The sequence below is a fragment of the Oncorhynchus clarkii genome, chromosome 1 (genome assembly GCF_045791955.1).
Source record: "Oncorhynchus clarkii lewisi isolate Uvic-CL-2024 chromosome 1, UVic_Ocla_1.0, whole genome shotgun sequence".
Classification (NCBI taxonomy): Eukaryota; Metazoa; Chordata; class Actinopteri; order Salmoniformes; family Salmonidae; genus Oncorhynchus; species Oncorhynchus clarkii.
In genome coordinates this window covers 7,789,395-7,803,865 of record NC_092147.1, presented here as the reverse complement: position 1 = coordinate 7,803,865, position 14,471 = coordinate 7,789,395, and the positions used below count along the sequence as shown (strand labels likewise).

The window sequence follows — 14,471 nt, the reverse complement described above, 5'->3', positions numbered from 1 at the left end:
TCTCACCCAGAAAGTGATGATGTCCCATTCGTCGATGCCAAACTTGAGGACAGACGCCTCTCCATAGATGTTGACCAGCTCCCACTCCCCACTAGCCTCCAGGTACTGTTTCGAGTTCCCCGACATCTCCTCAAAGGACAGGGCTGGAGTCAACCTCACATCCTTTACTAATGGGGAGAGAGGGGGTGGTCATTCCATTTCCATTTCCAAAGTAGGCTTTGGCAATATGTACATTATGTACGATAATTGAGAGAGAAAATGGTTTATATATATTGTATATATTTGGATATTAGTAGCTGGGGGGATAATAGTAGCCGGGGGGGTGTATTATGGGGTATTACTAGCCGGGGGGGTGTATTATGGGGTATTACTAGCCGGGGAGGTGTATTATAGGATATTACTAGCCGGGGAGGTGTATTATAGGATATTACTAGCCGGGGAGGTGTATTATAGGATATTACTAGCCGGGGAGGTGTATTATGGGATATTACTAGCCGGGGAGGTGTATTATAGGATATTACTAGCCGGGGAGGTGTATTATAGGATATTACTAGCCGGGGAGGTGTATTATAGGATATTACTAGCCGGGGAGGTGTATTATAGGATATTACTAGCCGGGGAGGTGTATTATAGGATATTACTAGCCGGGGAGGTGTATTATAGGATATTACTAGCCGGGGAGGTGTATTATGGGGTATTACTAGCCGGGGGGGTGTATTATAGGATATTACTAGCCGGGGAGGTGTATTATAGGATATTACTAGCCGGGGAGGTGTATTATGGGGTATTACTAGCCGGGGGGGTGTATTATAGGATATTACTAGCCGGGGAGGTGTATTATAGGATATTACTAGCCGGGGAGGTGTATTATAGGATAATACTAGCCGGGGAGGTGTATTATAGGATATTACTAGCCGGGGAGGTGTATTATAGGATATTACTAGCCGGGGAGGTGTATTATAGGATATTACTAGCCGGGGCGGGGGGGTGTATTATAGGATATTACTAGCCGGGGAGGTGTATTATAGGATAATACTAGCCGAGGAGGTGTATTATAGGATAATACTAGCCGGGGAGGTGTATTATGGGGTATTACTAGCCGGGGGGGTGTATTATAGGATAATACTAGCCGGGGAGGTGTATTATAGGATATTACTAGCCGAGGAGGTGTATTATAGGATATTACTAGCCGGGGAGGTGTATTATAGGGTATTACTAGCCGGGGAGGTGTATTATGGGGTATTACTAGCCGGGGAGGTGTATTATAGGATATTACTAGCCGGGGAGGTGTATTATAGGATATTACTAGCCGAGGAGGTGTATTATAGGATATTACTAGCCGGGGAGGTGTATTATGGGGTATTACTAGCCGGGGAGGTGTATTATAGGATATTAGTAGCCGGGGAGGTGTATTATGGGGTATTACTAGCCGGGGGGGTGTATTATAGGATATTACTAGCCGGGGAGGTGTATTATGGGGTATTACTAGCCGGGGAGGTGTATTATGGGGTATTACTAGCCGGGGAGGTGTATTATAGGATATTACTAGCCGAGGAGGTGTATTATAGGATATTACTAGCCGAGGAGGTGTATTATGGGGTATTACTAGCCGGGGGGGTGTATTATAGGATATTACTAGCCGGGGAGGTGTATTATGGGGTATTACTAGCCGGGGAGGTGTATTATGGGGTATTACTAGCCGGGGAGGTGTATTATAGGATATTACTAGCCGAGGAGGTGTATTATAGGATATTACTAGCCGAGGAGGTGTATTATAGGATATTACTAGCCGGGGAGGTGTATTATAGGATATTACTAGCCGGGGGGGTGTATTATAGGATATTACTAGCCGGGGAGGTGTATTATAGGATATTACTAGCCGGGGAGGTGTATTATAGGATATTACTAGCCGGGGAGGTGTATTATAGGATATTACTAGCCGGGGAGGTGTATTATAGGATATTACTAGCCGGGGAGGTGTATTATAGGATATTACTAGCCGGGGAGGTGTATTATGGGGTATTACTAGCCGGGGAGGTGTATTATAGGATATTAGTAGCCGGGGAGGTGTATTATAGGATATTACTAGCCGGGGAGGTGTATTATAGGATATTACTAGCCGGGGAGGTGTATTATAGGATATTACTAGCCGGGGAGGTGTATTATAGGATAATAGTAGCCGGGGAGGTGTATTATGGGGTATTACTAGCCGGGGGGGTGTATTATGGGGTATTACTAGCCGGGGAGGTGTATTATAGGATATTACTAGCCGGGGAGGTGTATTATAGGATATTACTAGCCGGGGAGGTGTATTATAGGATATTACTAGCCGGGGAGGTGTATTATAGGATATTACTAGCCGGGGAGGTGTATTATGGGATATTACTAGCCGGGGAGGTGTATTATGGGATATTACTAGCCGGGGAGGTGTATTATAGGATATTACTAGCCGGGGAGGTGTATTATAGGATATTACTAGCCGGGGAGGTGTATTATAGGATATTACTAGCCGGGGAGGTGTATTATAGGATATTACTAGCCGGGGAGGTGTATTATAGGATATTACTAGCCGGGGAGGTGTATTATAGGATATTACTAGCCGGGGAGGTGTATTATAGGATATTACTAGCCGGGGAGGTGTATTATAGGATATTACTAGCCGGGGGGGTGTATTATAGGATATTACTAGCCGGGGAGGTGTATTATGGGTTATTACTAGCCGGGGGGGTGTATTATGGGGTATTACTAGCCGGGGGGGTGTATTATAGGATAATACTAGCCGGGGAGGTGTATTATAGGATATTACTAGCCGGGGAGGTGTATTATGGGGTATTACTAGCCGGGGGGGTGTATTATAGGATATTACTAGGCGGGGAGGTGTATTATGGGGTATTACTAGCCGGGGAGGTGTATTATAGGATAATAGTAGCCGGGGAGGTGTATTATGGGGTATTACTAGCCGGGGGGGTTTATTATAGGATATTACTAGCCGGGGAGGTGTATTATAGGATATTACTAGCCGGGGAGGTGTATTTTAGGATAATAGTAGCCGGGGAGGTGTATTATGGGGTATTACTAGCCGGGGGGGTGTATTATAGGATATTACTAGCCGGGGAGGTGTATTATAGGATATTACTAGCCGGGGAGGTGTATTATAGGATATTACTAGCCGGGGAGGTGTATTATAGGATATTACTAGCCGGGGGGGTGTATTATGGGGTATTACTAGCCGGGGGGGTGTATTATGGGGTATTACTAGCCGGGGAGGTGTATTATAGGATAATACTAGCCGGGGAGGTGTATTATAGGATATTACTAGCCGGGGAGGTGTATTATAGGATATTACTAGCCGGGGAGGTGTATTATAGGATATTACTAGCCGAGGAGGTGTATTATAGGATATTACTAGCCGGGGAGGTGTATTATAGGATATTACTAGCCGGGGAGGTGTATTATGGGATATTACTAGCCGGGGAGGTGTATTATAGGATATTACTAGCCGGGGAGGTGTATTATAGGATATTACTAGCCGGGGAGGTGTATTATAGGATATTACTAGCCGGGGAGGTGTATTATAGGATATTACTAGCCGGGGAGGTGTATTATAGGATATTACTAGCCGGGGAGGTGTATTATAGGATATTACTAGCCGGGGAGGTGTATTATAGGATATTACTAGCCGGGGAGGTGTATTATAGGATATTACTAGCCGGGGAGGTGTATTATAGGATATTACTAGCCGGGGAGGTGTATTATAGGATAATAGTAGCCGGGGAGGTGTATTATGGGGTATTACTAGCCGGGGAGGTATATTATAGGATATTACTAGCCGGGGGGGTGTATTATAGGATAATAGTAGCCGGGGAGGTGTATTATGGGGTATTACTAGCCGGGGGGGTGTATTATAGGATATTACTAGCCGGGGAGGTGTATTATAGGATATTACTAGCCGGGGAGGTGTATTATAGGATATTACTAGCCGGGGAGGTGTATTATAGGATATTACTAGCCGGGGAGGTGTATTATAGGATAATAGTAGCCGGGGAGGTGTATTATGGGGTATTACTAGCCGGGGGGGTGTATTATAGGATATTACTAGCCGGGGGGGTGTATTATGGGGTATTACTAGCCGGGGGGGTGTATTATGGGGTATTACTAGCCGGGGAGGTGTATTATAGGATAATACTAGCCGGGGAGGTGTATTATAGGATATTACTAGCCGGGGGGGTGTATTATGGGGTATTACTAGCCGGGGGGGTGTATTATGGGGTATTACTTGCCGGGGAGGTGTATTATAGGATAATACTAGCCGGGGAGGTGTATTATAGGATATTACTAGCCGGGGAGGTGTATTATTACTAGGATATTAGGATATTACTAGCCGGGGAGGTGTATTATAGGATATTACTAGCCGCGGAGGTGTATTATAGGATATTACTAGCCGGGGAGGTGTATTATAGGATATTACTAGCCGGGGAGGTGTATTATGGGATATTACTAGCCGGGGAGGTGTATTATAGGATATTACTAGCCGGGGAGGTGTATTATAGGATATTACTAGCCGGGGAGGTGTATTATAGGATATTACTAGCCGGGGAGGTGTATTATAGGATATTACTAGCCGGGGAGGTGTATTATAGGATATTACTAGCCGGGGAGGTGTATTATAGGATATTACTAGCCGGGGAGGTGTATTATAGGATATTACTAGCCGGGGAGGTGTATTATAGGATATTACTAGCCGGGGAGGTGTATTATAGGATAATAGTAGCCGGGGAGGTGTATTATAGGATATTACTAGCCGGGGAGGTGTATTATAGGATAATAGTAGCCGGGGAGGTGTATTATAGGATATTACTAGCCGGGGGGGTGTATTATAGGATATTACTAGCCGGGGAGGTGTATTATAGGATATTAGTAGCCGGGGGGGTGTATTATAGGATATTACTAGCCGGGGAGGTGTATTATAGGATATTACTAGCCGGGGAGGTGTATTATAGGATATTACTAGCCGGGGAGGTGTATTATAGGATATTACTAGCCGGGGAGGTGTATTATAGGATATTACTAGCCGGGGAGGTGTATTATAGGATATTACTAGCCGGGGAGGTGTATTATAGGATATTACTAGCCGGGGAGGTGTATTATAGCCGGGGAGGTGGGATATTACTAGCCGGGGAGGTGTATTATAGGATATTACTAGCCGGGGAGGTGTATTATAGGATATTACTAGCCGGGGAGGTGTATTATAGGATATTACTAGCCGGGGAGGTGTATTATAGGATATTACTAGCCGGGGAGGTGTATTATAGGATATTACTAGCCGGGGAGGTGTATTATAGGATATTACTAGCCGGGGAGGTGTATTATAGGATATTACTAGCCGGGGAGGTGTATTATAGGATATTACTAGCCGGGGGGGTGTATTATAGGATATTACTAGCCGGGGAGGTGTATTATAGGATATTACTAGCCGGGGGGGTGTATTATAGGATATTACTAGCCGGGGAGGTGTATTATAGGATATTACTAGCCGGGGAGGTGTATTATAGGATATTACTAGCCGGGGAGGTGTATTATAGGATATTACTAGCCGGGGAGGTGTATTATAGGATAATAGTAGCCGGGGAGGTGTATTATGGGGTATTACTAGCCGGGGGGGTGTATTATAGGATATTACTAGCCGGGGAGGTGTATTATAGGATATTACTAGCCGGGGAGGTGTATTATAGGATATTACTAGCCGGGGAGGTGTATTATAGGATATTACTAGCCGGGGGGGTGTATTATGTTGTATTACTAGCCGGGGGGGGTGTATTATGGGGTATTACTAGCCGGGGGGGTGTATTATAGGATAATACTAGCCGGGGAGGTGTATTATAGGATATTACTAGCCGGGGAGGTGTATTATGGGGTATTACTAGCCGGGGAGGTGTATTATAGGATATTACTAGCCGGGGAGGTGTATTATGGGGTATTACTAGCCGGGGAGGTGTATTATAGGATAATAGTAGCCGGGGAGGTGTATTATGGGGTATTACTAGCCGGGGGGGTGTATTATAGGATATTACTAGCCGGGGAGGTGTATTATAGGATATTACTAGCCGGGGAGGTGTATTATAGGATATTACTAGCCGGGGAGGTGTATTATAGGATATTACTAGCCGGGGAGGTGTATTATAGGATAATAGTAGCCGGGGAGGTGTATTATGGGGTATTACTAGCCGGGGGGGTGTATTATAGGATATTACTAGCCGGGGAGGTGTATTATAGGATATTACTAGCCGGGGAGGTGTATTATAGGATATTACTAGCCGGGGAGGTGTATTATAGGATATTACTAGCCGGGGAGGTGTATTATAGGATATTACTAGCCGGCGAGGTGTATTATAGGATATTACTAGCCGGGGGGGTGTATTATGGGGTATTACTAGCCGGGGGGGTGTATTATGGGGTATTACTAGCCGGGGAGGTGTATTATAGGATATTACTAGCCGGGGAGGTGTATTATGGGGTATTACTAGCCGGGGGGGTGTATTATAGGATAATAGTAGCCGGGGAGGTGTATTATGGGGTATTACTAGCCGGGGGGGTGTATTATAGGATATTACTAGCCGGGGAGGTGTATTATAGGATATTACTAGCCGGGGAGGTGTATTATAGGATATTACTAGCCGGGGAGGTGTATTATAGGATATTACTAGCCGGGGAGGTGTATTATAGGATAATAGTAGCCGGGGAGGTGTATTATGGGGTATTACTAGCCGGGGGGGTGTATTATGGGGTATTACTAGCCGGGGAGGTGTATTATAGGATATTACTAGCCGGGGAGGTGTATTATAGGATATTACTAGCCGGGGAGGTGTATTATAGGATATTACTAGCCGGGGAGGTGTATTATAGGATATTACTAGCCGGGGAGGTGTATTATGGGATATTACTAGCCGGGGAGGTGTATTATGGGATATTACTAGCCGGGGAGGTGTATTATAGGATATTACTAGCCGGGGAGGTGTATTATAGGATATTACTAGCCGGGGAGGTGTATTATAGGATATTACTAGCCGGGGAGGTGTATTATAGGATATTACTAGCCGGGGAGGTGTATTATAGGATATTACTAGCCGGGGAGGTGTATTATAGGATATTACTAGCCGGGGAGGTGTATTATAGGATATTACTAGCCGGGGGGGTGTATTATAGGATATTACTAGCCGGGGGGGTGTATTATAGGATATTACTAGCCGGGGAGGAGTATCATAGGATAATACTAGCCGGGGAGGTGTATTATAGGATATTACTAGCCGGGGAGGTGTATTATAGGATATTACTAGCCGGGGAGGTGTATTATAGGATATTACTAGCCGGCGAGGTGTATTATAGGATATTACTAGCCGGGGAGGTGTATTATAGGATATTACTAGCCGGGGGGGTGTATTATGGGGATATTACTAGCCGGGGGGGTGTATTATAGGATATTACTAGCCGGGGGGGTGTATTATAGGATATTACTAGCCGGGGAGGTGTATTATGGGGATATTACTAGCCGGGGAGGTGTATTATAGGATATTACTAGCCGGGGAGGTGTATTATGGGGTATTACTAGCCGGGGAGGTGTATTATAGGATATTACTAGCCGGCGAGGTGTATTATAGGATATTACTAGCCGGGGAGGTGTATTATAGGATATTACTAGCCGGGGAGGTGTATTATGGGATATTACTAGCCGGGGAGGTGTATTATGGGATATTACTAGCCGGGGAGGTGTATTATAGGATATTACTAGCCGGGGAGGTGTATTATAGGATATTACTAGCCGGGGAGGTGTATTATAGGATATTACTAGCCGGGGAGGTGTATTATAGGATATTACTAGCCGGGGAGGTGTATTATAGGATATTACTAGCCGGGGAGGTGTATTATAGGATATTACTAGCCGGGGAGGTGTATTATAGGATATTACTAGCCGGGGGGGTGCATTATAGGATATTACTAGCCGGGGAGGTGTATCATAGGATAATACTAGCCGGGGAGGTGTATTATAGGATATTACTAGCCGGGGAGGTGTATTATAGGATATTACTAGCCGGGGAGGTGTATTATAGGATATTACTAGCCGGGGAGGTGTATTATAGGATATTACTAGCCGGGGAGGTGTATTATAGGATATTACTAGCCGGGGGGGTGTATTATGGGGTATTACTAGCCGGGGGGGTGTATTATAGGATAATACTAGCCGGGGAGGTGTATTATAGGATATTACTAGCCGGGGAGGTGTATTATGGGGTATTACTAGCCGGGGGGGTGTATTATAGGATATTACTAGCCGGGGAGGTGTATTATGGGGTATTACTAGCCGGGGAGGTGTATTATAGGATAATAGTAGCCGGGGAGGTGTATTATGGGGTATTACTAGCCGGGGGGGTGTATTATAGGATATTACTAGCCGGGGAGGTGTATTATAGGATATTACTAGCCGGGGAGGTGTATTATAGGATAATAGTAACCGGGGAGGTGTATTATGGGGTATTACTAGCCGGGGGGGTGTATTATAGGATATTACTAGCCGGGGGGGTGTATTATGGGGTATTACTAGCCGGGGAGGTGTATTATAGGATATTACTAGCCGGGGAGGTGTATTATGGGGTATTACTAGCCGGGGGGGTGTATTATAGGATAATAGTAGCCGGGGAGGTGTATTATGGGGTATTACTAGCCGGGGGGGTGTATTATAGGATATTACTAGCCGGGGAGGTGTATTATAGGATATTACTAGCCGGGGAGGTGTATTATAGGATATTACTAGCCGGGGAGGTGTATTATAGGATATATTACTAGCCGGGGAGGTGTATTATAGGATAATAGTAGCCGGGGAGGTGTATTATGGGGTATTACTAGCCGGGGGGGTGTATTATGGGGTATTACTAGCCGGGGAGGTGTATTATAGGATATTACTAGCCGGGGAGGTGTATTATAGGATATTACTAGCCGGGGAGGTGTATTATAGGATATTACTAGCCGGGGAGGTGTATTATAGGATATTACTAGCCGGGGAGGTGTATTATGGGATATTACTAGCCGGGGAGGTGTATTATGGGATATTACTAGCCGGGGAGGTGTATTATAGGATATTACTAGCCGGGGAGGTGTATTATAGGATATTACTAGCCGGGGAGGTGTATTATAGGATATTACTAGCCGGGGAGGTGTATTATAGGATATTACTAGCCGGGGAGGTGTATTATAGGATATTACTAGCCGGGGAGGTGTATTATAGGATATTACTAGCCGGGGAGGTGTATTATAGGATATTACTAGCCGGGGGGGTGTATTATAGGATATTACTAGCCGGGGGGGTGTATTATAGGATATTACTAGCCGGGGAGGTGTATCATAGGATAATACTAGCCGGGGAGGTGTATTATAGGATATTACTAGCCGGGGAGGTGTATTATAGGATATTACTAGCCGGGGAGGTGTATTATAGGATATTACTAGCCGGGGAGGTGTATTATAGGATATTACTAGCCGGGGAGGTGTATTATAGGATATTACTAGCCGGGGGGGTGTATTATGGGGTATTACTAGCCGGGGGGGTGTATTATAGGATAATACTAGCCGGGGAGGTGTATTATAGGATATTACTAGCCGGGGAGGTGTATTATGGGGTATTACTAGCCGGGGGGGTGTATTATAGGATATTACTAGCCGGGGAGGTGTATTATGGGGTATTACTAGCCGGGGAGGTGTATTATAGGATAATAGTAGCCGGGGAGGTGTATTATAGGATATTACTAGCCGGGGAGGTGTATTATAGGATATTACTAGCCGGGGAGGTGTATTATGGGGTATTACTAGCCGGGGGGGTGTATTATAGGATAATAGTAGCCGGGGAGGTGTATTATGGGGTATTACTAGCCGGGGGGGTGTATTATAGGATATTACTAGCCGGGGAGGTGTATTATAGGATATTACTAGCCGGGGAGGTGTATTATAGGATATTACTAGCCGGGGAGGTGTATTATAGGATATTACTAGCCGGGGAGGTGTATTATAGGATATTACTAGCCGGGGAGGTGTATTATAGGATATTACTAGCCGGGGAGGTGTATTATAGGATATTACTAGCCGGGGAGGTGTATTATAGGATATTACTAGCCGGGGAGGTGTATTATGGGGTATTACTAGCCGGGGGGGTGTATTATGGGGTATTACTAGCCGGGGAGGTGTATTATAGGATATTACTAGCCGGGGAGGTGTATTATAGGATATTACTAGCCGGGGAGGTGTATTATAGGATATTACTAGCCGGGGAGGTGTATTATAGGATATTACTAGCCGGGGAGGTGTATTATAGGATATTACTAGCCGGGGAGGTGTATTATAGGATATTACTAGCCGGGGAGGTGTATTATGGGATATTACTAGCCGGGGAGGTGTATTATGGGATATTACTAGCCGGGGAGGTGTATTATAGGATATTACTAGCCGGGGAGGTGTATTATAGGATATTACTAGCCGGGGAGGTGTATTATAGGATATTACTAGCCGGGGAGGTGTATTATAGGATATTACTAGCCGGGGAGGTGTATTATAGGATATTACTAGCCGGGGAGGTGTATTATAGGATATTACTAGCCGGGGAGGTGTATTATAGGATATTACTAGCCGGGGGGGTGTATTATAGGATATTACTAGCCGGGGAGGTGTATCATAGGATAATACTAGCCGGGGAGGTGTATTATAGGATATTACTAGCCGGGGAGGTGTATTATAGGATATTACTAGCCGGGGAGGTGTATTATAGGATATTACTAGCCGGGGAGGTGTATTATAGGATATTACTAGCCGGGGAGGTGTATTATAGGATATTACTAGCCGGGGGGGTGTATTATGGGGTATTACTAGCCGGGGGGGTGTATTATAGGATAATACTAGCCGGGGAGGTGTATTATAGGATATTACTAGCCGGGGAGGTGTATTATGGGGTATTACTAGCCGGGGGGGTGTATTATAGGATATTACTAGCCGGGGAGGTGTATTATGGGGTATTACTAGCCGGGGAGGTGTATTATAGGATAATAGTAGCCGGGGAGGTGTATTATGGGGTATTACTAGCCGGGGGGGTGTATTATAGGATATTACTAGCCGGGGAGGTGTATTATAGGATATTACTAGCCGGGGAGGTGTATTATAGGATAATAGTAACCGGGGAGGTGTATTATGGGGTATTACTAGCCGGGGGGGTGTATTATAGGATATTACTAGCCGGGGGGGTGTATTATGGGGTATTACTAGCCGGGGGGGTGTATTATGGGGTATTATAGGATAATACTAGCCGGGGAGGTGTATTATAGGATAATACTAGCCGGGGAGGTGTATTATAGGATATTACTAGCCGGGGGGGTGTATTATGGGGTATTACTAGCCGGGGGGGTGTATTATGGGGTATTACTTGCCGGGGAGGTGTATTATAGGATAATACTAGCCGGGGAGGTGTATTATAGGATATTACTAGCCGGGGAGGTGTATTATAGGATATTACTAGCCGGGGAGGTGTATTATAGGATATTACTAGCCGAGGAGGTGTATTATAGGATATTACTAGCCGGGGAGGTGTATTATAGGATATTACTAGCCGGGGAGGTGTATTATGGGATATTACTAGCCGGGGAGGTGTATTATAGGATATTACTAGCCGGGGAGGTGTATTATAGGATATTACTAGCCGGGGAGGTGTATTATAGGATATTACTAGCCGGGGAGGTGTATTATAGGATATTACTAGCCGGGGAGGTGTATTATAGGATATTACTAGCCGGGGAGGTGTATTATAGGATATTACTAGCCGGGGAGGTGTATTATAGGATATTACTAGCCGGGGAGGTGTATTATAGGATATTACTAGCCGGGGAGGTGTATTATAGGATAATAGTAGCCGGGGAGGTGTATTATAGGATATTACTAGCCGGGGAGGTGTATTATAGGATAATAGTAGCCGGGGAGGTGTATTATAGGATATTACTAGCCGGGGGGGTGTATTATAGGATATTACTAGCCGGGGAGGTGTATTATAGGATATTAGTAGCCGGGGAGGTGTATTATAGGATATTACTAGCCGGGGAGGTGTATTATAGGATATTACTAGCCGGGGAGGTGTATTATAGGATATTACTAGCCGGGGAGGTGTATTATAGGATATTAGTAGCCGGGGAGGTGTATTATAGGATATTACTAGCCGGGGAGGTGTATTATAGGATATTACTAGCCGGGGAGGTGTATTATGGGATATTACTAGCCGGGGAGGTGTATTATGGGATATTACTAGCCGGGGAGGTGTATTATAGGATATTACTAGCCGGGGAGGTGTATTATAGGATATTACTAGCCGGGGAGGTGTATTATAGGATATTACTAGCCGGGGAGGTGTATTATAGGATATTACTAGCCGGGGAGGTGTATTATAGGATATTACTAGCCGGGGAGGTGTATTATAGGATATTACTAGCCGGGGAGGTGTATTATAGGATATTACTAGCCGGGGAGGTGTATTATAGGATATTACTAGCCGGGGGGGTGTATTATAGGATATTACTAGCCGGGGAGGTGTATCATAGGATAATACTAGCCGGGGAGGTGTATTATAGGATATTACTAGCCGGGGAGGTGTATTATAGGATATTACTAGCCGGGGAGGTGTATTATAGGATATTACTAGCCGGGGAGGTGTATTATAGGATATTACTAGCCGGGGAGGTGTATTATAGGATATTACTAGCCGGGGGGTGTATTATGGGGTATTACTAGCCGGGGGGGTGTATTATAGGATAATACTAGCCGGGGAGGTGTATTATAGGATATTACTAGCCGGGGAGGTGTATTATGGGGTATTACTAGCCGGGGGGGTGTATTATAGGATATTACTAGCCGGGGAGGTGTATTATGGGGTATTACTAGCCGGGGAGGTGTATTATAGGATAATAGTAGCCGGGGAGGTGTATTATGGGGTATTACTAGCCGGGGGGGTGTATTATAGGATATTACTAGCCGGGGAGGTGTATTATAGGATATTACTAGCCGGGGAGGTGTATTATAGGATAATAGTAACCGGGGAGGTGTATTATGGGGTATTACTAGCCGGGGGGGTGTATTATAGGATATTACTAGCCGGGGGGGTGTATTATGGGGTATTACTAGCCGGGGGGGTGTATTATGGGGTATTACTAGCCGGGGAGGTGTATTATAGGATAATACTAGCCGGGGAGGTGTATTATAGGATATTACTAGCCGGGGGGGTGTATTATGGGGTATTACTAGCCGGGGGGGTGTATTATGGGGTATTACTTGCCGGGGAGGTGTATTATAGGATAATACTAGCCGGGGAGGTGTATTATAGGATATTACTAGCCGGGGAGGTGTATTATAGGATATTACTAGCCGGGGAGGTGTATTATAGGATATTACTAGCCGAGGAGGTGTATTATAGGATATTACTAGCCGGGGAGTTGTATTATAGGATATTACTAGCCGGGGAGGTGTATTATGGGATATTACTAGCCGGGGAGGTGTATTATAGGATATTACTAGCCGGGGAGGTGTATTATAGGATATTACTAGCCGGGGAGGTGTATTATAGGATATTACTAGCCGGGGAGGTGTATTATAGGATATTACTAGCCGGGGAGGTGTATTATAGGATATTACTAGCCGGGGAGGTGTATTATAGGATATTACTAGCCGGGGAGGTGTATTATAGGATATTACTAGCCGGGGAGGTGTATTATAGGATAATAGTAGCCGGGGAGGTGTATTATAGGATATTACTAGCCGGGGAGGTGTATTATAGGATAATAGTAGCCGGGGAGGTGTATTATAGGATATTACTAGCCGGGGGGGTGTATTATAGGATATTACTAGCCGGGGAGGTGTATTATAGGATATTAGTAGCCGGGGAGGTGTATTATAGGATATTACTAGCCGAGGAGGTGTATTATAGGATATTACTAGCCGGGGAGGTGTATTATAGGATATTACTAGCCGGGGAGGTGTATTATAGGATATTAGTAGCCGGGGAGGTGTATTATAGGATATTACTAGCCGGGGAGGTGTATTATAGGATATTACTAGCCGGGGAGGTGTATTATAGGATATTACTAGCCGGGGAGGTGTATTATAGGATATTAGTAGCCGGGGAGGTGTATTATGGGATATTACTAGCCGGGGAGGTGTATTATGGGGTATTACTAGCCGGGGGGGTGTATTATAGGATATTACTAGCCGGGGGGGTGTATTATAGGATATTACTAGCCGGGGAGGTGTATTATAGGATATTACTAGCCGGGGAGGTGTATTATAGGATATTACTAGCCGGGGAGGTGTATTATAGGATATTACTAGCCGGGGGGGTGTATTATAGGATATTACTAGCCGGGGAGGTGTATTATAGGATAATAGTAACCGGGGAGGTGTAT

The 14,471-nt window shown here is 45.2% G+C and overlaps 1 protein-coding gene across 1 annotated transcript in view; it reads right to left on the bottom strand.

Annotated features, from left to right (window-relative positions):
- Nucleotides 1–14,471, bottom strand: part of LOC139414952 (5-hydroxytryptamine receptor 3A-like) — a 34,662-nt gene that overhangs the window by 7,968 nt on the left and 12,223 nt on the right. Inside the window, exon 5 of the mRNA XM_071162609.1 lies at nucleotides 7–167. Coding sequence (XP_071018710.1) covers nucleotides 7–167 — 161 coding nt within the window. The remainder of the gene's footprint in view (nucleotides 1–6; nucleotides 168–14,471) is intronic.